General features: G+C 34.0%; 1 protein-coding gene across 1 annotated transcript; it reads left to right on the forward strand.

Annotated features, from left to right (window-relative positions):
• The first annotated feature begins 2,158 nt into the window (after window positions 1–2,158).
• Window positions 2,159–27,587, forward strand: LOC128213353 (transcription factor BTF3 homolog 4-like). Its single transcript, XM_052918966.1, has 7 exons — window positions 2,159–2,223; window positions 7,145–7,206; window positions 7,542–7,655; window positions 12,497–12,605; window positions 13,212–13,301; window positions 14,633–14,689; window positions 27,021–27,587. The coding sequence occupies exons 2-7, from the start codon at window positions 7,147–7,149 to the stop codon at window positions 27,065–27,067; spliced, it is 477 nt and encodes a 158-aa protein (XP_052774926.1). The 5' UTR covers window positions 2,159–2,223; window positions 7,145–7,146; the 3' UTR covers window positions 27,068–27,587.

Here is a 27,587-nt window from a genome sequence, read left to right on the forward strand (position 1 = left end):
CGTGTATTCGAGTTGAAATTGTCTGTAAACTAAGGCCTTGGTTGTACTTATGGCGTGAATGTTTCCGTGCGTGACTGTGCATTCAACCAAAGAATGGATGGAGCAAAAGACTCATGGACACTTTGGAATCTTCGGAAATCCTCGTCAGAGTTTGTTTTTCTTCGCCACTGTGTTTTGTGATACAATGATAATGTTCGATTGACATCTAGTATTAGTTTCCACTTACTTTTACCTGGGAATATGGATGTTTTAAGGTACACATTCAAAACCCAATCAGTTCGTATTTTAGCAAAAGTGATATTATTTCTGGAATGTAGCCTGTCCGATGTTTAAATCCCTTTGTTACGTATAGGTTCAGTCTAAAGTTGAATATTTGACGGGTTATAATAAGGTGGGCATAGTACAAAGTTTTTGCAGGAACATGAGTTTACGTTTATGAATGTCGTATTCCATTGTGTACCAGCCTAGCATGCTTAGGGCCATATCCGTGCGTGTCGATGTCGGCAAACGTTGAATTCGTTTAGCTGCTAGGCGTTAAAACTTTCTAATCGCAGCATTGTAGTATATAATAATAATAACTTTATTTCATGAAGATAACACATTAAGTTACATAATTATCTTCTTTACAATGTGGTCTTCAATGGATTCTACAAACGTATTAGTATACAATTCTTATTCAAATAATAACAAACACGACGAAATTCAAACACAACATATACTCAGTACAATGTTCAAAATTATAAAAGACAAGAATAAATCGCATTTAAACAAACAATTTGAAAAGACAGTCATTCACTAAGTCATTGTTTTGTCATAAGGTGTTTTTTGAATTGTGTTTTAAATGCAAATAAAGATGATGATTCGCGAATAAAAAGCGATATTGAATTCCACACAGATTAAGCAAAATAAATAAATGGCTTTTTACCATATATATATATATATATATATATATATATATATATATATATATATATATATATATATATATATATATATATATATATATATATATAGTTAGTCTTATAGCAGAGGGAACGGCTTAAATTATTACGGGTGCACGTGATAGACCACAATGAGTAGTTTGTGTTATTGGTAAATGAAATAACTTCACTTAAGTATTCAGGCATGAGACCATGCAAAAGCTTATAAATAATAAGTCCAACACTAAATTTACATCTATTGTCAAACGATTACCAGCCTAATTCTTTGAACAATGGACTAAAACGGTGGACCATAATTCTGCGCCGTACCGTGAGTGCTATGGATATGCTAACTTTAGTCACGAGAGAGGCTATTGTCATTCTTCCGGAACGTAAGAACATTTGACCATTAGCGTGAATAGTCGTGAATGCCCGCAGAGTTTTACCACCGTATTGTATGTGTTCCGGCGTATACTTTGTTATATCCGGGGGCTTTTCTCATCTTCGTTTTTCTGATAGCATTATTTAACCCTTTGATCTGTACGTTTTCTGTTAAATTTGGGTCGAACGCATAGTCTATTGGAACAAGTATTTACAAAAGCCGGTTCTTATTATACGCATGCATACAATTACAAAAATATACTTAGTATATATAGTGACAACATCAACAAGTTCCCCGTGCTGTACGGCCAGCCCACACTCGCACGGTTCCTTTAGTTGACACACCACTGCAAAATGGTTAGTTCTTTCAAGGATACGCGTATACTTGCGTATTTAAAACAGCAAAATTATAAGAAGCATTATGAACATGGGAATTACACAATAGCGCACTGATGTGCAGTTGGTAAAAATGTTATAATCATGTAATTTACTCGGCTTTCCAAAAAAAATATATTTCCGGGAAAGTATTGCTTAGAGGATGTACTTATTAACCATTTGTTATTAGTGTAATTTCGCGTGAAAAAATGGTCAGTTAAATATGAAATTGACTCTGGATATAGAGTTTTAAGGATATTTATTTAGTGATATTGCGGTTCAGGCAAACAGTTTCCTACCATGTGACCAATACTTCAAACTCTTTAAGAAACATATTGTTTATGTAAAACTTATTGAAAATACTTGACTGTTTATTTATCAATAACTGTTACTTTTAGTGTCGGTATTTTATTTTGCTTGCAAATTATCGGCGATTAATTGTGATTCGGGAAAAATATTTTAGCATATAGATTATTATAGTACACAAAAAATGATGACGTATTTGTCCTTTTCACGGCGGCCATCGAATACCTCGTGGGTTAAACGAGTAAGACGCAGTTTTTATGCGATTTTATAAGAAAGATCTGTTTAAATAGTGCCCTTACCAAGTTAAACAATTGCAATTACATGTACACATAATATTTATTTTGCAATTATGTTGGTATCATTACAATTTGAGCAAATATTTGGGACCATTGTTTAGCGGGAGCATGACAAATAAGGACATGCTTAGCAAGTTTGACCATGGTGACCGCAGGTTGTGCTTTGTTTTAACACAATAACAACATAGTGGGACGTATTTAGAGGTTTATTTTGGTCTGGAAATACGATTCTGGGATGTGCAATTCAGACCACACTTAAGAGATCATGTGCTGTTATCTCATTATTAGTAATACATAACTGTTAACAAGGCCAGATACAGGTCTAGGATAATCACAATCTTGCAGACTTCAATAAATTTGCAGGCAATACATTAAATGATAATACTTCACATGTTTGCATCTTTAAAAATCTCCAAATTAAAAAATCCATTATTCAAATGGACTGGTAATTTCAGGCGCATAGGAAGGAAATAGTCCCAATAATTGGATGTTGACGGATTTTTTTAGATTTTTGATATGGCAAATCCTTCACGTACAAATTGTTTAGTATCAAAAGTGGGTAGTTGTTCTGATCAGGATTCCGGGTTAAAGCATATAGCGTCTATAAAATATCATAAAAACAAGAAATATTACCAGAAAATGTTATTTTATATTAGTTCCGTACATAAAAAATCAATATCCAACTTATAATTATGAGTTTGACGGCTTTTCTTCATTTCATTCTGTCAAAACATAACGATATATACATGAAGGGCACCTGCAAGGCTTCAGGGCACAGTTTTAAATAGCTCGGAACATTTCGGCCATGGCCGAGTTGTTACGATTGTGTAACGAGGTCTATCTTGAAGCTTTGTAGGAGGAGTTATTACATAGTAAAATATGAATATAACTTTTTATGATCAATTTCAACCATAAAATACTTCACTTTAAACAATTTCAATATATTTACCCCCCCCCCCCCCCCCCCCCCCCCCCCCCCCCGTTTTTTGCACATTCCTGTTTAGACGTTAGGGATTGGAAGAATCCCGTATAACATATCTATTATTTTAGACTAAGGAAGGAAATTGACATTGGGGCCGCGGAAAGGGGTGGGCTTGGGAGGGATGTCCCCTCCTGTCACACCCCTCCCGTCATCGAGATTTTTTTCAATTTTAAGCATTGAAAGACTATTTCCAGTGAGTTCAGGTTTTATTTTCATGTTTTATTCTAATCCTTTTTCGGTTAAAATAGTCGAGAGATATAAAAATAATAACGTTTCGTAATGTTTTTTGGCATTGTAGTTACAAATCCACCAGTATTTATTAACTTTTAAATAATCATACTCATGTAGTCTCGCAATGTATGTTAATTAGCCAATTGGCGCAGTAACCTATTTACATAGTGAAGCCACGAGTGACTTTGGAACCATTGTGAGTTGAATGCTCTGTGTTCAGCTTTTTTAGTGCCAAAAGATCTCTTAGGAAATTTAAATATGCTAGGCTGATTTTGAACGTCCATTTTAATGTCAAACTTGATTGTGACAACGTTCGAAACATTACATTTTGCTGGCTTTATAATGGCAATTCTGATTTGACAAGTAAATACAATTATCACAATCAACTAGAGTTTTTGAAACATCAAAAACGATACAAATAATTATTATCTTATTGCCTCGTTTTCTTCTACTTACCCGTCTTTAATAATCCGCTGACTATTTTCACGCCATTCACACGCCAATTAGCTACATGGTGTAATCATGACATGTGACCTGTAAATTCAATATCGTGTCAGACTGGTATTAATCTATATGCAGGGTTCGAATTTAGACTCGCATACTCGCAAAATGCGAGCGACATTTACAAATTGCAAGTGACTTTTATTCACGCTCGCAAAATTCTGCGAGTGGCTTTTTCTAGACCACAAAATGTTAAAAGGAAAGTAGAATAAACATGAACTTAACTCCGCTACGTGGTCGAATGTAAACAGCCTATAAGTGGCATGTTTACACTACCAGTATAAAGAAGACAGTACGGAGTCACGCTCTAGTAATTTTTCAAAAATAGAACAAATACGGAAAAGGCCGAGTTTTATCTCGAATCTTTCCGGGATGCTCCGAGGCGTGCATTATACAAAGTGAATACGAATGACGTAATCACCTAGCTCAATCATTGGCTAAATTTAGCGCTTCTGCGCACTATATGCAAACCCCATTTTCCTTTGAATATATTTTCGCCCAACTGTCAAAATGAATAGACTACGTCGATCGATATATTTCATGTTCCAAAGTATCCACGCTACATTTACTGTTGCTTTTTTATTTCAAATTTATTGATTTTAATACTTACAGACTTAATGAAATCTGTAGTGTGCTTGTCGAATGGGTATTAAATTACCCGATGTCGAGGGTAAATATACAAAGTGAACAATGTCAAATTATTGGACAGCTTTGTTATCAAAAAGCTGCCAGCATCAGATGAGTCTTTCCATACCCCCCAAATAGAATAAGCCATCAACAAGTTCTAGTAGTCGAGTCACTCAATATTGAAACTTTTTAATATTCATAATATGTCTTATGTGTAAATTTCTACTTTAATTAGACAATATTATAAGGGAATAAAGCAAATAATAAAATTGCAAGTTGAATTTTCATTTTGCGAGTTGCCTCAAAATGCACTCGCAAAATTTTGCGAGTGCTCCTCAAAGTTAAATTCGAACCCTGTATATGCGCTTACCTTTATTTAAAATACGATTTTTAAGAAAATCGGTATTAAATATTCGCGGCATTTAAAATACGATTTTTAAGAAAATCGGTATTAAATATTCGCGGCCCCATTGCCGTTAATTGCCAGAATATTGGGGCTACAGCCCCAGCTCCTACGCGCCTGAATTTTATTATTTTCCAATGTTCTTGTTCAAATATAATCTTCCCACAGTTATATATGTTATTATGTAATTAATGTTTTATAATAGAATTGAAAAACATTGTGTATTGGGTATATATGCGTCCATTGGGTGAATTTCGTTCAACTAAACCAAGGTAATGTGATTTTTAAATCAGGCTGAATCCTCTTCGTCTTGGTTGTGAATAGCCACAATAATGCACGTTTAAGGAACTTTTTTTAACATTTGGATATTCAGTTTGTTCCCTAAATGCCACAAGTCGACTGATCCATACCAATGTAAAATATATTCTTCAACTGTAACTCCACAATACTTAATAATTCACTGTTAAATAAAAACACAAAAGTTACACATTAATTATTTTAGCCAAAACATTTCTCTTATTTCACTTAAGTATTAAATGACACACATATAATCAGTCTAATTCAGATCGACTTCTGTCAATAAGGCAACGCCATTTTGAACCTATCTAGCAGGTGCCCGTTATCTTTCTGCTCAATATACTTAGCGCTGGAATCTGTCATTCTTGGCTAGGAAAACAACAAGTGGGATATGGACGCGTAGAGTCGCCAAACCAAAAATCGTCCAATACTCTGAAGGGGCTATTTATATGGACTAGGTTGTGAAATGCTTTAGATGTTATTCATCTTTGTTACTCAACTGTTACAGTTTTTTGTTTCCATATATATATCTTCTGGTTAACACTGTGGGCAAATTCCTCTTGAACATTGCATGGGGGAATTTAAAATCAAACTACCAGCCTCTACACTTGGTCATTTCTTAAAGGGTAACACATTTTTATACGTCGGAAGGGTCGTATTATGTTATGGCCTCCATCGTCTGTCCGTCCGTTAGCAATTCCGTGTCCAGGCCATAACTTGGTAACTAATAAAGCGATTTTCAAATAACTTAATACAAATCATCACTACATTAAAAGGATGTGTCGCGCGCAATTTCCAGGTCCATACCTCAAAGACTAGAATCACCATGGGGGTGCGTTAGCAATTCAGTTTCCGGGCCACAACTTTGTCACTAATAAAGTCATTTTCAAATAACTTTATACAAAGCATCATAACATTAAAAGGATGTGTCGCGCGCAATTTCCAGGTCCATACCTCAAAGACTAGAATCACCATGGGGGGGGGGGCGTTACAACTTTGTCACTAATAAAGTCATTTTCAAATAACTTTATACAAAGCATCATAACATTAAAAGGATGTGTCCCGTGCAATTTCCAGGTCCATACCTCAAAGACTAGAATCACCATGGGGGGGCGTTAGCAAATTTGTGTCTGGGCCACATCTTTGTTACTAATAAAGTGATTTTCAAATAACTTTATACAAATCATCACTACATTAAAAGGATGTGTCGCGCGCAATTTCCAGGTCCATAACTCAAAGACTAGAATCACCAATGGGGGGGGCGTTAGCAATTCTGTGTCCGGGCCACATCTTTGTTACTAATAAAGTGATTTTCAAATAACTTTATACAAATCATCACTACATTAAAAGGATGTGTCGCGCGCAATTTCCAGGTCCATAACTCAGACTAGAATCACCAATGGGGGGGGGGGTGCGTTAGCAATTCTGTGTCCGGGCCACATCTTTGTTACTCGTCCGTTAGCAATTCCGTGTCCGGGCCATAACTTGGTAACTAATAAAGCGATTTTCAAATAACTTTATACAAATCATCACTACATTAAAAGGATGTGTCGCGCGCAATTTCCAGGTCCATACCTCAAAGACTAGAATCACCATGGGGGGGCGTTAGCAATTCTGTTTCCGGGCCACATCTTTGTTACTCGTCCGTTAGCAATTCTGTGTCCGGGCCATAACTTGGTAACTAATAAAGCGATTTTCAAATAACTTTATACAAATCATCACTACATTAAAAGGACCTCAAGCCGAATCTTCTTCGGGCGTATAATGCTCCGTTTCGCGGTGCTCTTGTTATTTGGTGGTAATTAAAATGTTTACTGTATTGTAGGCATGATAATGAATCCAGAGAAACTTAAACAGCTCCAAGAGCAAGTTCGCATTGGAGGAAAGGTAATACTTTTTGTTAATTACAGTTCGGTTCTTCATTGTCGTTTTTATGTATTTTGCTAGAAACACTGAACACTGAATTTATTTTGAGAAGTCTGTAACATTTCTTGTGACATTTTGTATGATAAAAACGATATAATAGAAGAGATTTACATGAATGCTAACTGGTAAAACAAGAACAGAATGTACAATGTTCAAATTTGTTTTTAAAGACAATACTTTGAACCTATTTGCCAAAAACTGTAAATATTTCGGAACTGATTTTTCTTGCACAGCTCACTAGAAATGATGAATGTGATATTTTAGAAATTGTTTTACTTACGCATTTCCATTTCCAGGGCACAGCTCGCAGGAAGAAGAAGGTTGTGCACCGAACCGCCACCACAGATGACAAGAAACTCCAGAGCTCCTTGAAAAAACTTTCCGTCAATAATATTCCTGGGATTGAGGAAGTATGATTGTTTTTGTAGAGTAAATAATGTTTTAATTAGTTAAATTGTGCAATGATTCAATTACTAGCACTGTTAGTACATGTTTATTTTATTTCATGTTAAATTGTGTTGATAAACAGGCATTGAAAATATACTAGTACTTGGCATCAAACCTTTTCAGCAAGCTGTTTCAAATAAAATTTAGAACTTTACCGAGCCTGGAAAATGTTTTACCAGTGCAGAGTTTGGGCTTGTGCTAATTTTGATCAAAGCTCTAGTTAATTACTAACCAGTATGACTGTGTGGTAGTTTTGGTATGTTGTACTGATTGTATTCATCATGTAGGTATGCCTTTTATTGCCCTCAACTTTAAGGGGGCATATAGATTTATCATTTCCCAACTGTGATTCATTAGGCCAAAAAAATGTTTAGGGTAACCTTCCCAAAATTTCTAGATAGGGTAGGTAGGGATTTTTTTATTTTTTTTTTTCAAAATCTGTTGTAAGTTCATCAGAGTGTTTTCTTGCACATGGCAGTCTTTCCTACATTACTGTCATTGCCTGACTTAGTTTTATCATATAAACAATAATTCTGATTAAAATCTGCATTTAACCGCCCTACGTAACTCTCTATACGCTAACGAATATTTTTTTGCTCAGAAACTGAAAAAAATAGTTAGGGTCGGCGCTTTTTTATAGGTAGGGTCGGGTTACCCGAAACTGACATATTTTTTTTAGGCCTAATACCTAGAGTTGCGGAAAAAGTATCCAAGGTTCGAATTTAGACTCGCATACTCGCAAAATGCGAGCGACATTTGCAAATTGCGAGTGACTTTTATTCAAGCTCGCAAAATTCTGCAAGTGGCTTTTTCTAGACCACAAAATGTTACACGGAAAGTAGAATAAACATGAACTTAACTCCGCAACGTAGTCGAGTGTAAACAGCCTTTAAGTGGCATGTTTACTCTACCAGTAGAAGACAGTACAGAGTCACGCTCTAGTAAGTTTTCAAAAATAAAACAAATACGGAAAAGGGAGTTTTATCTCGAATCTTTCCGGGATGCTCCGAGGCATGCATATTTCAAAGCGAATACAAATGACGTAATCACCTAGCTCAATCATTGGCTGAAATATATTTCCGCCCAACTGACAAAGCGAATAGACTTCATCGATCGATATATTTCATGGTCTAAAGCATCCTTGCTACATTTACTGTTGCTTTTATTTATTTTGAATATATAATGTTATTGTTTTTGTGTCGCCTGAAAAGACGACATATAGGGGTTACTTTTGTCGTCGGCGGCGGCGGCATCCGCGTCCCATTTTCGCTTGTCCGGGGTATATCTCCTAAACTATTAGTGGTATCAACTTGAAACTTCATATGTACATAGATCTAATTGAGGGCAAGTGCAGTGCACAAGAACTGTTACTCTTGCTTCCATATTTTTAGAGTTATTGCCCTTTGTTATTTTCATGCTTAAAGTTTTGTCCGGGGCATATCTTGTAGAATACAAGAGTTATCAACTTGAAACTTCATATGTAGATAGATCTCATGGAGGGCAAGTGCAGTGCACGATAACAGTAACTCTTGCTTTCTTAGTTTTAAAGTTATTGCCCTTTGTTAATTTTCATGCTTAAAGTTTTGTCCGGGGCATATCTTGAAGAATATAAGAGGTATCAACTTGAAACTTCATAGCTAGACAGATCTCATTGAGGGCAAGTGCAGTGCACAATAACAGTACCTCTTGCTTTCTTAGTTTTAAAGTTATTGCCCTTTGTTAATTTTCATGCTTAAAGTTTTGTCCGGGGCATATCTTGAAGAATATAAGAGGTATCAACTTGAAACTTCATAGCTAGATATATCTCATTGAGGGCAAGTGCAGTGCACAATAACAGTAACTCTTGCTTTCTTAGTTTTAGAGTTATTGCCCTTTGTTAATTTTCATGCTTAAAGTTTTGTCCGGGGCATATCTTGAAGAATATAAGAGGTATCAACTTGAAACTTCATAGCTAGATAGATCTCATTGAGGGCAAGTGCAGTGCACAAGAACCGTTACTCTTGCTGCCATATTTTTAGAGTTATTGCCCTTTGTTAATTTTCTTGCTTAGGTTTTGTCCGTGGCATATCTCGTAAACTATAGGAGGTTTCAACCTGAAACTTATTCAGTAGGTATATCTGATTGAGGGTTCAAATGCCACCTACACTTGAAAGTTTAATGGCAACATCATTGTCTATAAATGAATAAAATGCCAATCTAACAGCTATAATGTCGACAGTAAATTATTCGTCAGGCGACACATCCGACTCGCGGAGTTCTAGTTAATACTTAAATACGACTTAATGAAATCTCTAGCTTGCTTGCCGAATGGGTATTACCCGATGGCGAGGGTGAATATACAATTTTAGTGAACAATGTCAAATTATTGGACAGCTTTGTTATCAAAAAGCGGCCAGCATCTGATGAGTCTTTCCGAACCCCCCAAAATGAATAAGCCATCAACAAGTTCCAGCAGTCGAGTGACTCGAGATTTATACGTTTTAATATTCATAATATGTCTAAGGTGTAAATTTCTAATTAAATTAGGCAATATCATAAGGGAATAAAGCAAATAATAAAATTGCAAGTTGATTTTTCATTTTGCGAGTTGCCTCAAAAAGCACTCGCAAAATTATGCGAGTGCTCCTCAAAGTTAAATTCGAACCCTGGTATCCTATCTAGATTGATGAAACTTTATAAAATGTAAACTTGTGCACTATTATTAACAGTTTTAAGTAACTATTTTGGCTAAATGAAATGAGAGACTTATTTTTGTTAAACTGATAATGTTTCCAGATATTGGTACCTTCGGTTTAGCATTTGGCTGCCTCCATTAAGGGTAGAGGAATGATCAACAGAAGTTGTGCATCTTGTGTTTTGTTTGTGGCTGTGCACAGCAGTTATGGCCCATGACAAAATTTGAATTTTCTGTCTAAAAAATGTATACGAGCTGGTCATAATTAAGATATTAGTCTGTATGTGATGTTGTGCACCTGGGGTCATGGTCAAGGTCACTTTTACCTAAAATAGAAAACAGATTTTCACTTTAATAAGTCCAAATCAAATTGTAGTGATAAAATATGGTATGCAGTGATAATAAGGTATGTACTACTTATGTAGGTAAATTTCTAGGTGGAAAGTTTGATATTGACTTTAAGCCATCAAAGCTGTTTGTTATGCAACCGGTAATGTTGTCAGTTGATGTATTTTTGGTGTATTTGGGTCACATTTCTATTTTCATTATAAATTACTGTTATGAATTTAAAGTTGTTATCCCCCGCTGAATCGAAGATTTCGGGAGGGGGATATTGTTTTGGCGTTGTCCGTCCGTCATTCCGTCCGGTACCATATTTTGGAAGGCATTGGTCAGAAAATGATCAAACTTGGTCAGAATGTTCCCCTTGATCATATCTCGACCACTTTTAAAGTGGGTCAGATGGGATCAAAAACTAGGTCAGTAGGTCAAATCTTAGAAAAATCTTTGGAACAAACTAGAGGCATTATACAAGGTCAAATATTCATGAAACTTAATCAGAATGTTTTTTTGATAAACTTTTGGCCAGAAATAAAACTGGGTCACATATGGTCAAAAATTAGGTCACTAGGTCAAATCTTAGAAAAATCTTGTCCGGAATCATATCATGGTAACGATTGGTCAAGTTATGTTCAAAATTGGTCATGATGTTAACCTTGATGAAATATGGACCACTTAAAAAATTGTGTCACATGGGGTCAAAAACTAGGTCAGTAGGTCAAATCTAAGAAAAATCTTTGGAACATACTAGAGGCATAATACATGGTCAAATATTCATAAAACTTAATTAGAATGTTTTCCTTGATGAAATCTTGGAACTGGGTCACATATGATCGAAAATAAGGTCACTAGGTCAAATCTAAGAAATGTTTGGTCCGGAATGGAAATGATTGGTCGGATTATGTTCAAACTTGGTCATGATGTACCATTTGATGAAATATGGACCGCTTGTTAAAGTGGGGCATATGCGGTCAAAAATTAGATCACTAGGTCAAATTTTAAAAAAATCTTTGAAACACATTAGAGGCAATATGTATGGTCTTATATTCATGAAACTTGATCAGAATGTTTTCCTTGATGAACTCTTGGAGCTGTTTTAAACTGGGTCACAGGTGATAAGAAATTAGGTCACTAGGTCAAATCTTTCAAAAATCTTGTCCGAAAGCTATTTTATTGTGGTGTTTGGTCTGATTAAGTTAAAAAATGGCCAGAATGTTCTCTTGGGTTAAATTTGGACTGCGTTTTAAAATTGGGTCATATGGGTCAAAAACTAGGTCACTAGCTCATATCTTACAGAAATCTTTGGAACACTCTAGAGGCAATACATCTGCTCTAATTTCCATGAAACTTAATCAGAATGCCTTGATGAAATCTTGGAATAGTTTGAAACTAGTAGGTCATGTGGGGTCAAAAATGAGGTCACTGAGTGAAATCTTAAAAAAAACTTGTGGACACTCTAGAGGCTATATTTTTTTGCATATATCTGGACCAATCTTCATGAAACTTGATCAGAATGTTTGCCTTGATGAAATCTTAGATTTTTTTTATTTCAAACAGTTGCAATCAAACTCAAACTCATATATATATATATATTTCATCAACAATTGATTTCCATTCCTTGACTAAGCCCAATCAGGCGGGGGATATCAATTCAACGAATTTGCTTGTTGATGTTGCTTCCTACAGGTTATACATCAAGATTATAATGGACATACTCTTCTTTTATCTGAAAATGTAACCTAGCACACAAGGAAAAAATAGTTACACTTGTTCAACTTTGTTTTTGAACAGGTAAATATGATAAAAGATGACGGACAGGTAATACACTTCAACAACCCTAAGGTTCAAGCATCACTCGCGGCCAACACTTTTGCTGTCAGTGGACATGCAGAAAATAAACGTAAGTTTTATCTTGTTGAAATAGTCATCAAGTTCTGTTTGCTAAGATTTATCTTCTTGAATGATACAGATAAACAACACAGATGTTAATGATGTATCTTTTGACGACTCCAACCATTTAGCTTTAATAATAGAAAATATACTGTGTGATTACAGCTTTGCAATTAAAATTATAGTGATATATATTTGATGATGTTTGTTGTTCTAAGCTATAGCTTGTTACCAAGTTCATTAAACTTCATTATAGCCCAAAGTGTTGGGTATATTGGAGTAAGCTTGGTTGGGTAATGTTCAGAAGATAACTCATGAAATGTTCAACAGATGGGGGAAAAAATGATATGGTATACATATTGGTTAAAATCAACTGTTTATGGAAAAGCCCCTTTTTATTAAAAAAAATAGTATACCATTCGTGTGTCAAGGGAGGTACTCTTCTCTCCCTTCACAGCTCTAGTCTAGAGGCTTATTGTTTTCTGAGAGATTACATTTCTGTTAACTTCAGCTATGTTTGTTAAAATAAGTTTTAAAATGTCCAAGTGTGTTTAGAGTTATGCTCATTTGTGTAGTAACCTGCATCTACAAAACATTATTTGTATGTATTTTTCAGAGATTTCCGAGATGTTACCTGGTATTTTGAACCAGCTTGGATCAGAGAGTTTAAGTAGTCTTAAGAAACTGGCATCAACAGTTGCTGGGGGTAAGAATGAAGGATTGTTAGCAGCTTATTTTGTCTAACAAGATGACCTTTTCTTTTTATCGACCGGTATGTTTGTTAAAGAATGCCCAGTGTTGGATGTTTAATGTTATAACATAAAATGTTTCCTTAAATTAAGTATTGAATCCTGACATATTTGCTAAGAATGTGTGGTTAGCCAACTGTTTGTAAGTAGGGAGAAAATGACATGTATTACCCACTGTAATTGGATTAAAAGAAGCACATTGAATGATGAAAACTTGGAATTACCATTTGATATCAAATGAAAATATCCAAGCGGCTTTTTTTTCTGATTGTGCCTGACTGTAGTCCTTAAGAAAAGATGATTGATTGCTCATAACACTGTTTTATGACAAAGTTCAGTAAATTTAAAGCACAATAACAACTTTGTATGTAGCTTTAACTGTTTGGCAATATTTGGGGTGCTTGTTGAAATTATTTTGTTTTTAAATAAACGTGGTCTTAGGTTCTAGAGCCAAGAAATACATTTAAAAGTACAGCTTACGGTTTATTTCTATGCCCCCCTTCGATGAAGAGGGCGTATGTTGCTTTGCACATGTCGGTCGGTCTGTCGGTAGACTTTCCTAGTGATAATTCCTGTACCTATTGTCAGCAAACTTGACCTGAAGGTTGGGCCTGACCTGTAGATGACACCTATTGATTTTAGGGGTCATCGGGCCAAAAGTCAAGGTCACAGTGGCTTTTAACCAAAAAAGTTTTAAAAAAGCCTCTCCGCGTGATATCTTAACAATGCCTGGACCTACGACCATCAAACTTGAAATTGGGGCTAGGCATGACCCCTATTGATTTTAGGTGTCATCGGGTCAACGGTCACAGTGACCCTGAATGTGAAAAGGTTGTTTGAGTGATCACTGGGCAATGCCTGCACCCATAGCCCTCAAACTTGACTTGGGAGTTGGGCCTGACCAGTAGATGACCCCTTTTGATTTTAGTGGTCAAAGGTCAATGTCACAGTGACCTTAAATGCAGAAAGCTTGTCTGTGTGATAACTCGACAATGTCTGCACCCATTGCCCTTATTCCCTGCTGCTAAGAGGATACATTTTTATCTGCAAATATCAGTTATCATCTGAATATGATTAAAAACTACCTACTATCCTCAACTTCCAATGGTCATAATCTTAAAACTGCCTCAAAGGCATCCAATGTCAATGACAAAGCAGCTGTCATTTCGGTTCATGCATATTTCATTCAATTGTCCAAATAAACCTGACAACATGGTGTTCAGGGGGCATAATGTTTGACAAACATCTCATGTTTAAATTCTAATTTTACTGCATGTGTGTGTTGCAGGAAGTGGAGACAATACCAAGCCAAACACAGAAGAGGTAGATGATGACGATGTTCCTGGTAAGTGGATTGGCTTTCAAGGCCATTGTTGTAGACATATTTTCTTATGCGATGGTAATGTGTACGTAGTATGTGCGTTCGTGCGTCCGTGCGTCTGTAAACAATTGCTTGTGAACACGATAGTCTTCAGTTTTGATTGTATCTCGATGAAACTTGTAGAGTATCTAGATATCCATTAGAGCTGGATTCCTTTCGAAAACCAGCCAGACCCGCCCATGCATGCCTAGATTATGGCCCTTGATAGTATAAAAAAATGCTATTGTGTAAACAATTGGTTGTGAACACAATACAGTCTTCAGTTTTGATTGTATCTCAATGAAACTTGTACAGTATCTAGATATCCATTAGAGCTTGGTTCCTTTCGAAAACCAGCCAGATCCGCCCATGAATGCCTAGATTATGGGCCATGAAAGTTTTAAAGAAATGCTTTTTAATGCATAGGCCCTATTTTTAGCCAGGTCTGCATGAGCGAATTCTATTTTTAGCCAAGTTTACATGTACATGTAAATTTAAGTCTGGAGTTAAGGGAGACAATTTGCAAGTCTAGGATTTTGAGAGACAATTTGCTTTTTGCTTCTGCAGTTGATTTTGTGAATTACTCTGCCTTTTTCTTGTTGAAAGCCCAAAGGCCATTTTTTAGCTTTAAATTCTGTAGTTTGTGCATTCATCTTAACAAAATTGGTTGTGAATGTTTAAGTTATGCACCTGGTGTCATTACTGGCCACACCCAGGGTTCACAGGTTTGGTAAACATAAATCTGGAAAGGTTTGAAAATCTTTTTGTGTGTTCGTGCATCCATCTCAGCACAATTGATTGTGAATGTTTGTTCAAATTGATCAATGTTGTCCTAGGATGCCCTTGACTTTGACCTTTTGACCAACTTTTTTTTAACTTTTAAAACTACAGAAATTTTTACTACGAGTACAGTTTTGAAAGCATTTTTTTTTTTTTTTGTCAGATGACTTTTACTTGGCACATATTAAAATAGTTCATGCAAGTAATCTGCTTACAATACTTTCTGGGCTCAGATGTTGAACGTGCTACGTTTTCAGGTAACCCAAACACAAAACATTAACTAGATGTCTGTTGCCTTTTACCCATACATACATGCTCTGGATTGAGATTACCACAAAAGCCATGCCAGTAGACCATAGGCCCTTTTGGGCCTCTTGTTTCATTATGTTGAGGCCAAGTATTCAATGCTGCTTAAATTCTATTCTCAAATGTACAGGTCTTGATTTATGTAAACCAATTGTTTGAAGAATGAAGCAGCACATTCGATATTCAAAGACTATTGGAGAGTTGAATTAGAGAAATGATTAAGAAAGTTCTCTTTTGCCTTATTATATGGATGATAAACTACGAGTACAAATCATGTGTAAAAAGTATGTTCGGTACCCGACAGGTTACCTTCTTAGGCAATTTCATCATGATTTTACATTCTTGGGAGGTTGAAATTTAGTAGATGCAGATCAGTATCTTCCACAATATAAATCGATGGAATGCAGATTTATTCCTTAAACGAAAAATGAACCCGGGAGATCACTAACAAAACTAACTGTGTGCACTTAATAACCTTTTTTATGCCCCCACAAAGTGGCGGCATATAGGGTTGCCCTTGTCCGTACGTACGTACGTACGTACGTATATGACTTGTACGTACGTACGTCCCGAAGATTGTTTCCGATCTAATTCTTGAAAACCGTTTGTCCAATCCTCACCAAACTTTAAACACATGTTTGTGACCATAATATCTTGATCAAGTTTGATAGTCATGGAAATCGCTTTAGTCATTTAGGAGTTACGGCCCTTTTTTGCCAAAAATTCCCGAAGATTGTTTCCGATCTAATTCTTGAAAACCGTTTGTCCAATCCTCACCAAACTTTAAACACATGTTTGTGACCATAATATCTTGATCAAGTTCGATAGTCATGGAAATCGCTTTAGTCATTTAGGAGTTACGGCCCTTTTTTGCCAAAAATACTTCAAAAATATATGTTTCCAATCTAATTCTTGAAAAGTATGTGTCCAATCCTCACCAAACTTTACATACATGATTGTGACCATACATACATGATTGTGACCATAATATCTTGATCAAGTTCGATAGCCATGGAAATCGCTTTTGTCATTTAGGAGTTACGGCTCTTTATTTGCAAAAAAAGACTTGAAAAATACGTCCCGAAGATTGTTTCCGATCTAATTCTTGAAAACTGTTTGTCCAATCCTCACCAAACTTTTAACACATGTTTGTGACCATAATATCTTGATCAAGTTCGATAGCCATGGAAATCGCTTTAATCATTTAGGAGTTAGGGCCCTCAGATTATCCTGAATAATCATTATGGCTTATTTTCTGTGACAAAAAATCGAAGTGGGGGCATCCGTGTCCTATGGACACATTTCTAGTTTTAAAATAATCTGCAAAAAATTGTTTTGTTTATTGATATCTTCTTAAAATTAACATGTATTTTGGTTGTTATCTTTTTTCTGACAAAAAATTATGTCTCATTAGAAAAACCTGACTTTAAGGTTCTGAAATCCAAAAGTTGTGTATTCGGGATTGTGAACACTGAATGCAATATTTGATGACCTGGCCTTCAAGGAGAACATTTTGCAATCTGTATGAAAATGCTTGTTAAAGGCTGTTCCATCATTTAACATCTCTAGACTTGTTTGGGATGAGAAAATTTAGCTACCTATTTGATGCTGTAAATCAAAACTTTCAAATAATTAATATTGGATAAAGGGATAATGCCACAGTGACACTAAATGATGATAACTTGGAATTACCATTTGATTTTCAACATGAAAATACAAAAGCGGCAATTTTGTCTGATGTGAGGCTGTTGGCACATTTACAACTACATATATTATATGGAATTTATAGCATTCTTTTTAAGGAACACAATTTCTTTCACACATCTGCATTCAGATATCAACATTACTGATCATTCTGCCCAAAACAATCATTAGTGAGGGGTTGTCCCAAGACAATATAAGCAAACATTCTTTTGTGCTAATTGTACTGTCAATTTAATATTTTTACAAGACGAATTTTGATGCAAGACATCAAAGATGCGGCTGAATATGTTTTAAGCGTAAAAATATATGTTTGTTATCATAATGACAGTAAACATACGTTTAAATATTCTAACATTTGTTAACATTCCGAATAAACGCGGACATAGCTGAACTATGACGATTTAATTAACTTTCTAGATCGTAGTAACTCCGTTGTCTCCGGCATGCGTAAATTATTTAGACTGGTACCTTGCATTATCACTGATCAAATTATTGGTGTCGGGTCCATTCGGCCGAGATATCATTTCGGCCTGATCCTTTTCGGCCTACTTTTATTCATTAATGTTTGTTTTAAATCGTGTGAATTACGCTTTGAACTTTCATTTTATATCAGTTAAATTTAAATTGTGTTAATTTCATTATTGCGACATATATTTGTTAGTAAAATCGTGTGAATTAAGCTTTGTACTTCCAATTAATGTCGTGTTAAGGCACTTATATTTGTTATCAAATGCATGATTTAAACTATTATCCACAATATGCCCGTAAATTCTCACATGCTTATTTACTACCACAGCGTCTATATAAATCGTTTTCACAGAAAGTAAATTTCTAAACTAATGAACTCGTATGACCGGCGACCAGTCAATACAAAAAACACAAGAGAATAACTTTTTTTAATTTCCTGTTTTAAACATTAGGCTTATCCGTTTTATAAAACGTTTTGGAAGTTTTACACACATCAAAACGGTTATTGACGCCAAATTTTAAGTAAAGTTGAATAAGAGTTGATATCATTAACAAATCTTCTTTTTTTCATAAGGCCTAAAAAAAAATACATTTGGTTCGGGTTACCCGACCCTACCTACGGAATAGGCGCCGACCCTAACGTTTTTATAGTCAGTTTGAAAAAAAAAATGAAAAACTAAAAAAAAAAAATATTTTTTTTTTTTGGCTTTTCAATATGTAGTTTAAAACCTTAATTGCTTATATAGAAGATAACTTTAACACCATTCTCCAATGATGAAAATGACATTCTTATATAAAGCCTAATAAAAAAAAATAAAAAAAGCCTACCTAACCTACCTATTTTTGAAAAGGATGTAACCCTAACCAAACAATTTTTTTTAGGCCTAACTAAAATTTATCCGTATTCACTTCCCCATAGACAATTGCAAACACGTATCCCTCCAGGCCGCGTCTAATGATCAATTAACATAAGTGTACATGTATATTTTAAAACTTGCAAAAACATGTTCAAATGATTCAGTTACTTGTTAAGTTTTGAGCAAAAGAAATGTCATTGTATGACTAATGATGGTTGATTTTCAACATGAAAATACAAAAGCGGCAATCCTGTCTGACTTGACTGTTGGTATCACTTAACTTAAATGCAAAAAAACAACAATAAGTAGCACTTGCTGTATTTTGTGCACCAACCTGGAAGGAGGGTATATTGCATTTAAGCAGAATTTAGGGGCATTTTATCATGTTACTTAATTGGACTTGTTTGTGGTGGTAGATAACCTGCATAATTGGTGCTAAGTCAAAATGTTCAAATAATGAACATTGAATAAAAGATCATGCCACAGTTAAATGATGATAACTTGGAATTACCATTTGATTTTGAAATGAAAATGCAAAAGCGGGAATTCTCTCTCTGTTGGTATCACTGCACTAAAATCAGTAACTGAAATAAGCATTAAATACAATAGCTACCTGGATTTTCTGGGGAGTCGTTCAAGAACTTCAATTATGGCCATAATTTATAATTGTAAAACTATTTTATTAAACACCGCTTTAATGGTTGATATTATTCTGTTTGAACAATGTATGTTAAGTTTTGCCTGTCTTAAATACAAGACAAAAGAGCATTAGTTTCTTTTGAATGAAAAAGCTGGTTCCCTGTACTGAAAGGATATTTTTTAGAGGATGATGCCACAGTGACATCAAATGATGAAAACTTGGAATTACCATTTGATTTTGGAAATGAAAATACCAAAGCGGCAATTCTTTCTGATGAAGCTGTTGGCACAAACATATATATTTATAGGCTTAAGTCCTTGGTGACGGACAAACTGGCATTCTTTAAGAGATTACATGGTAGGCGTTGACTTGAAAACATTTCAAGAAAATGACACCTAGTGATTTTACATTCATTTTGTGCTTTGATAAGCCCCTTCAGTATACTATACCTGCAGTAAATTCTGTGCATAGTTTGCCCCTTGTAAACTAGCCTATCTTGGACTAGGAAGTATCATTTTGTGGTGCTTTTTTGAATGCTTGTAACAATAACTTGGTGATGACATAGAATTACCACATTTTATGAACGAATATAAAATAGGGATGGCAACGAGTATTAAAATTAATACTCGAGTACTCGTACGATTGTTCGATCGAGTACTCTGGTACTCGATTACTCGGAAAAAATGAATATGTGTTCGCGAAGACAAGATTGTGTATACATGTATCGTTAATGGCGTAGATTGTGCGTTGGTCGTATAATTGGTCATTTTCACCTTTAAAGTAAACTTTCATTACGTATTTTAACAAATAATGATATAAAAAGAAAACAAATGTTGTTTCAGGCTTTTAATTTAATATTCGTTTCATTTTATACAAGTATGCACTGCAGAAATGAACAACAATCAGAATTTCAATGAACGAAAATTAATAGCATACATAAAAAAGTGAACGAAATTCAATACCAAGTTCAGTATTTTTAGTTGTTTACTCTACAAATTATTTTTTTAAAATGATAGTTTTTCGTACTGTGTAATTGTTGTTTACCTCATTAATATTCATAATTCTTGATTTAAAATATTAACCAATCAGTTGTGATAATCATTGCAAAAATAATTAAAATACGCCCATTAAGATATCAATTCTAACGGTCGATACTCTTTCGCTCGTTAGCGTCCATTGTTTGGTGAAAGGTCTTTAATTGGTATTTGGTTGTCCGGTTAGCGCAGTGGTTAGCGCACTAGCTTCTCACCAAGGCGACCCGGGTTCGATTCCCGGCCTGGGCGCATGTGAGATTGGTTAGTGGTCACCAAGCCGGACAAGTGGGTTTTCTCCAGGTCCTCCGGTTTCCCCCACAACACAAGACCACACTCTCGCGCAACATCGTGCCAACGAGAGTGACTCAGTACAAGCTATCATAGCTTTCTTCACAATCGTTGTAAAATATATGATGTTTAAACTTATTGGTATACAGTAGAATTGTGTAGGTTAAAGCACCGCTATCAAAACTTCGCTAATTGACATCAGTGCTAATTTGAAATAGGGGTCCTTTGTTGACAGTTTGCAACTATCACAACAACAGTCAACTAATTGATTGAGGTCAATTGTATACACAGCAGGGATTAGAGGGACCGTAAATTGTCCTTTTGGCAACTAACCAGATCTGATATTTTGTCTGTAAATCGTGTATTTGGTGATTTTTATAGTTTTTTCCGAGTACTCGAGTAGTGATTTGGTGCTCGAGTTTTCGGACGTTCGATCGAGTACTCGGGTACTCGTTGCCATCCCTCATATAAAATAAAAAACTTTATTTTAGAAATATACATATGAAATAGTATTACCACATTTTATGAATGAATATAAAACAAAAAACATATATATTTTATAAATATACATAAAAATATGAAAAAAAGGATAATGCCACAGTGACACTAAATGATGATAACTTGGAATTACCATTTGATTATCAACATGAAAATACAAAAGCTGCAATTTAGTCTGATTTGGCTGTTGGCATTACTTAATTAGGGGATTTCGTAGCATTCAATTTATGATAAATCCTCCCGCATTTATTTGCAACAGATACATTTTGCCAGTAACATGTGAACAGAAATGAAACATAAACTTTAGAAGACATGTTTAAACAGAGACATTATGCAAGGGCCATCATTCTAACAAACATAGTTGTGCTGATAAGCCTTAGATTTTAAATGACAAAACCTTGCCTCCTTTACATTGTGTGATACAACAGTTGCTGTACATGTGTTATAAGATTATTAATAAACCTACAAAAAAAAACAATTAAATAAAAAAATATCATTCGATTTGGAAATGAGAATACAAAAGCAGGAATTTTCTCTGATGAAGCTATTGGCACCACTACACATTAAAAACAAATTTCGTAAATTAAAGCATTTAATTGAATAAATTCTGGCAAAAATATTGCAAAGCTAATGCTACTATGCCTTTGGCTATAATTAACAAAAGTTAGCATTTTCCTTTGTGTTTGTTCTTGCTAAAGAAAATGTACCTGCAGATATTTATAGATGGTGACCCAAGTTTGGTAAATCAATAGAGGTTATGGAGACCTTCACACTAGGAATGCATTTGAGGGCCAAGGTCACTGTCACTTACCTGAGAAAACTTAATCTCTCAAGGAAGGTTGAAGTTCTTCAGTCTATCATTGAAAATCTGGTTAAATCTGGTTTTGTTGCATTATGGCTTTCCTGTTAATTATGAAATGCTGACTTCACATATTTTGAACTTCTATTTTGATAATGTTGAAATTTATAAATATTACTAAAATATGTTTCTGAAAAAAGTTCTTAAATGAATATGTTTGAGTTATATTTATGTCTGAAAACAGAAATAATAAAAATGCCACAGTGACATACAAATGATGAAAACTTGGAATTACCATTTGATTTTGGAAATGAAAATACAAAAGCGGCAATTCTCTCTGATAAAGCTGTTGGCATGAAAACATGTTCCATAAGTTTTTAGTTTATAAAATATTTATTCTAGACAAAGTATTTTTGAAACCATGTCCTTGGCTGTAATCAACAAATGCTAACTGTAGCATCCTGGTGTTGTGTTGTAATTTAAAAATAATGTACATACTGTTACATTTAAAGCTCAAATTTCTGTAAGATGTAGCTGTTGTCAAAAACTTAAGTTTATTAGGAAAACGAATGCAGGATTTTATTGGTATGAAGTTTAAAATCTTGAATAACTTGCATTACAAAAATTAATCTATCAATAATTGATTTTTTTTGCTTTTTGTCAGGTTTCAACATTTTTGAAAAATTGGTCTGACTTATTTTCTGCACATATTGTATTGAAAAGATTTATGGAATAATAAGTACAATGAGTTCATTACAAATTGCTGTAATGAATTGAAAAGGAAAGTTTGATATTTTGAACTTCTATTTGGAAAATGTTGAAGACAATAAATATTACTAAAATACTTTGATTAAAAAACAAAAACAAAATTAGAATGCCACAGTGACTTACAAATGATGAAAACTTGGAATTACCATTTGATTTTGGAAATGAAAATACAAAAGCGGCAATTCTCTCTGATAAAGCTGTTGGTGCAACTACACATTTAAAACAAGTTTTGAAACTAACTGCATATACTTGATTAAATTCTGGCAAAATTTCGTGGAGCCATGTCATTGGCTATAATCAACAAAAGCTAGAATATTACTTTGTATTCTTGCTGAAGAAATGTACCTTCTGATATTGTTACTGATGAAATGCTTGAACTTGACATTAATCTAATAAAATAAAACAATGCCACAGTGACCTACACATGATGAAAACTTGGAATTACCATTTGATTTTGGAAATGAAAATACAAAAGCGGCAATTCTCTCTGATAAAGCTGTTGGTGCAACTACACATTTAAAACAAGTTTTGAAACTAACTGCATATACTTGATTAAATTCTGGCAAAATTTTGTGGAGCCATGTCATTGGCTATAATCAACAAAAGCTAGAATATTACTTTGTGGTCTTGCTGAAGAAATGTACCTTCTGATATTGTTACTGATGAAATGCTTGAAATTGACATTAATCTAATAAAATAAAACAATGCCACAGTGACCTACACATGATGAAAACTTGGAATTACCATTTGATTTTGGAAATGAAAATACAAAAGCGGCAATTCTCTCTGATAAAGCTGTTGGCATGAAAACATGTTCCATAAGTTTTTAGTTTATAAAATATTTATTCTAGACAAAGTATTTTTGAAAACATGTTCTTGGCTGTAATCAACAAATGCTAACATCATACTGTTGTGTTTTAATATAAAAATAATGTACCTGCCCTTACATTTAAAGCTCAAATGCAGAAAAAACCGCTGTACTGTCATAGTCTTGGTGTTGTAATGCAGTGTCATAGTACAAAAATGTGTATTAAGCAAGATATACAAGGAAACTTTGGTACACATGCTGCTAAAGACTATATACACATGTATAATCAGGCCCATAATTCTGTCTTTAGAAATCAACAAGTTGTGCTCCTTTTTACTGAAAAAATACTAGCCTTCTCATTTGCGCTGTGGCTTGGCAATACCATTTGAATTTGGAAATAAAAACGCAACAGTAGCATTTCTGTAAGGTGTGGCTGTTGACAAAAACTTAAGTTAAATAGGAAAATGAATGTAGGGTTTTATTAATATGAAGTTTAAGATCTTGAATAACTTGCATTACCAAAAGTAATCTATCAATAATTGATTTTTGTGCTTTTTGTCAGTCTTCAAAAAATTTGGAGAAAGTTAGAAAGTTTGGTCTGACTTATTTTCTGCACATATTTTATTGAAAAGATTTATGGAATAATAAGTACAATGAGTTCATTACAAATTGCTGTTATGAATTGAAAAGGAAAGTTTGATATTTTGAACTTATATTTGGAAAATGTTGAAGACAATAAATATTACTAAAATACTTTGATGTTAAACAAAACAAAATGAGAATGCCACAGTGACTTACAAATGATGAAAACTTGGAATTACCATTTGATTTTGGAAATGAAAATACAAAAGCGGCAATTCTCTCTGATAAAGCTGTTGGTGCAACTACACATTTTACTTAAATATTTTGCTGTAAAAACAAACAAAATTAGAATGCCACAGTGACTTACAAATGATGAAAACTTGGAATTACCATTTGATTTTGGAAATGAAAATACAAAAGCGGCAATTCTCTCTGATAAAGCTGTTGGTGCAACTACACATTTAAAACAAGTTTTGAAACTAACTGCATATACTTGATTAAATTCTGGCAAAATTTCGTGGAGCCATGTCATTGGCTATAATCAACAAAAGCTAGAATATTACTTTGTATTCTTGCTGAAGAAATGTACCTTCTGATATTGTTACTGATGAAATGCTTGAACTTGACATTAATCTAATAAAATAAAACAATGCCACAGTGACCTACACATGATGAAAACTTGGAATTACCATTTGATTTTGGAAATGAAAATACAAAAGCGGCAATTCTCTCTGATAAAGCTGTTGGCATGAAAACATGTTCCATAAGTTTTTAGTTTATAAAATATTTATTCTAGACAAAGTATTGTTGAAAACATGTCCTTGGCTGTAATCAACAAATGCTAACTGTAGCATCCTGGTGTTGTTTTGTAATCTAAAAATAATGTACATACTGATACATTTAAAGCTCAAATTTCTGTAAGATGTAGCTGTTGTCAAAAACTTAAGTTTATTAGGAAAACGAATGCAGGATTTTATTGGTATGAAGTTTAAAATCTTGAATAACTTGCATTACAAAAATTAATCTATCAATAATTGATTTTTTTGCTTTTTGTCAGGTTTCAACATTTTTGAAAAATTGGTCTGACTTATTTTCTGCACATATTGTATTGAAAAGATTTATGGAATAATAAGTACAATGAGTTCATTACAAATTGCTGTTATGAATTGAAAAGGAAAGTTTGATATTTTGAACTTCTATTTGGAAAATGTTGAAGACAATAAATATTACTAAAATACTTTGATTAAAAAACAAAAACAAAATTAGAATGCCACAGTGACTTACAAATGATGAAAACTTGGAATTACCATTTGATTTTGGAAATGAAAATACAAAAGCGGCAATTCTCTCTGATAAAGCTGTTGGTGCAACTACACATTTAAAACAAGTTTTGAAAATAACTGCATATACTTGATTAAATTCTGGCAAAATATTGTGGAGCCATGTCATTGGCTATAATCAACAAAAGCTAGAATATTACTTTGTATTCTTGCTGAAGAAATGTACCTTCTGATATTGTTACTGATGAAATGCTTGAACTTGACATTAATCGAATAAAATAAAACAATGCCACAGTGACCTACACATGATGAAAACTTGGAATTACCATTTGATTTTGGAAATGAAAATACAAAAGCGGCAATTCTCTCTGATAAAGCTGTTGGCATGAAAACATGTTCCATAAGTTTTTAGTTTATAAAATATTTATTCTAGACAAAGTATTTTTGAAAACATGTTCTTGGCTGTAATCAACAAATGCTAACATCATACTGTTGTGTTTTAATATAAAAATAATGTACCTGCCCTTACATTTAAAGCTCAAATGCAGAAAAAACCGCTGTACTGTCATAGTCTTGGTGTTGTAATGCAGTGTCATAGTACAAAAATGTGTATTAAGCAAGATAAACAAGGAAACTTGGTACACATGCTGCTAAAGACAATATATACACATGTATAATCAGGCCCATAATTCTGTCTTTAGAAATCAACAAGTTGTGCTCCTTTTTACTGAAAAAATACTGGCCTTCTCATTTGCGCTGTGGCTTGGCAATACCATTTGAATTTGGAAATAAAAACGCAACAGTAGCATTTCTGTAAGGTGTGGCTGTTGACAAAAACTTAAGTTAAATAGGAAAATGAATGTAGGGTTTTATTAATATGAAGTTTGAGATCTTGAATAACTTGCATTACCAAAAGTAATCTATCAATAATTGATTTTTGTGCTTTTTGTCAGTCTTCAAAATATTTGGAGAAAGTTAGAAAGTTTGGTCTGACTTATTTTCTGCACATATTGTATTGAAAAGATTTATGGAATAATAAGTACAATGAGTTCATTACAAATTGCTGTTATGAATTGAAAAGGAAAGTTTGATATTTTGAACTTATATTTGGAAAATGTTGAAGACAATAAATATTACTAAAATACTTTGATGTTAAACAAAACAAAATGAGAATGCCACAGTGACATACAAATGATGAAAACTTGGAATTACCATTTGATTTTTGAAATGAAAATACAAAAGCGGCAATTCTCTCTGATTTATCTGTTGGCAGACTCCAAATGACGCTTTCCTTTACTAGTAACTTATGAATTAGGCTAGCTCAAGTTTCCTAATTTACTAATGTGGGTATTCAGCACTCTAGTGTTTAAAACCTTTTTTTATAGAACAAAGTTGGCTTAATGTTTAATCAAGCAATAATGTGAAAACGATGCAGACTGAGACTTTTTCAGAAATGTTTGACCACCAGTGACTGGTTTCAGTATGAATTTCTTTTCTATTTCAGATCTGGTTGAAAACTTTGACGAAGCTTCAAAAGGGGAAGGAGACTAGACTAACAGCAATTTGAACGTTCTTCGTTTCATTTTCACATTTATATGTTCTCTATGTGTTTGCTACAACAGATTGTGTGTATTTGAATGACCCCCAAATAATGTACAAAAACGTTTCCCCCCAAAATACAGCTTGATACGACGCCAAGCAAGTAGGTCCAATGTTGACCAATGCAAAATTAATGGTTTTCTGATGTTCCAGATAGCATTTGATTTCATCGGTTTATATTGGATCTAACTGATAGGCACTTATATATTTATTAATTATGTGCGAACAAAACTTACAAGGAATATATGTAATATGTGTTTTTAAATCATGTAGTACTTTGAAAAAATACCATACCGTTGCAAACATGATGTAAAGATGCGTTTCTTAAAGCTATCATCTCAGTTAGCATTAGTGCTTCAACATCATAATGTAATATTTACTTTCTCAGATATTTGATTGTAGGCGACATTTTTACTTTTATTTCCTTGCCTATGTTCATTTATCTAAAAAAATAAAAAAAGCTTTTTTGGTA

This window comes from Mya arenaria, chromosome 13, assembly GCF_026914265.1.
Source record: "Mya arenaria isolate MELC-2E11 chromosome 13, ASM2691426v1".
NCBI lineage: Eukaryota > Metazoa > Mollusca > Bivalvia > Myida > Myidae > Mya > Mya arenaria.

Bases quoted from the DNA above. Each gene is read 5' to 3' on its own strand.
- LOC128213353 (XM_052918966.1), top strand. From the start codon at position 7,147: ATGATAATGAATCCAGAGAAACTTAAACAGCTCCAAGAGCAAGTTCGC. The intron at 7,207-7,541 runs GTAATACTTTTT...TTCCATTTCCAG, and splicing joins AAGTTCGCATTGGAGGAAAG to GGCACAGCTCGCAGGAAGAA. The intron at 12,606-13,211 runs GTAAGTTTTATC...TGTATTTTTCAG, and splicing joins TGGACATGCAGAAAATAAAC to AGATTTCCGAGATGTTACCT.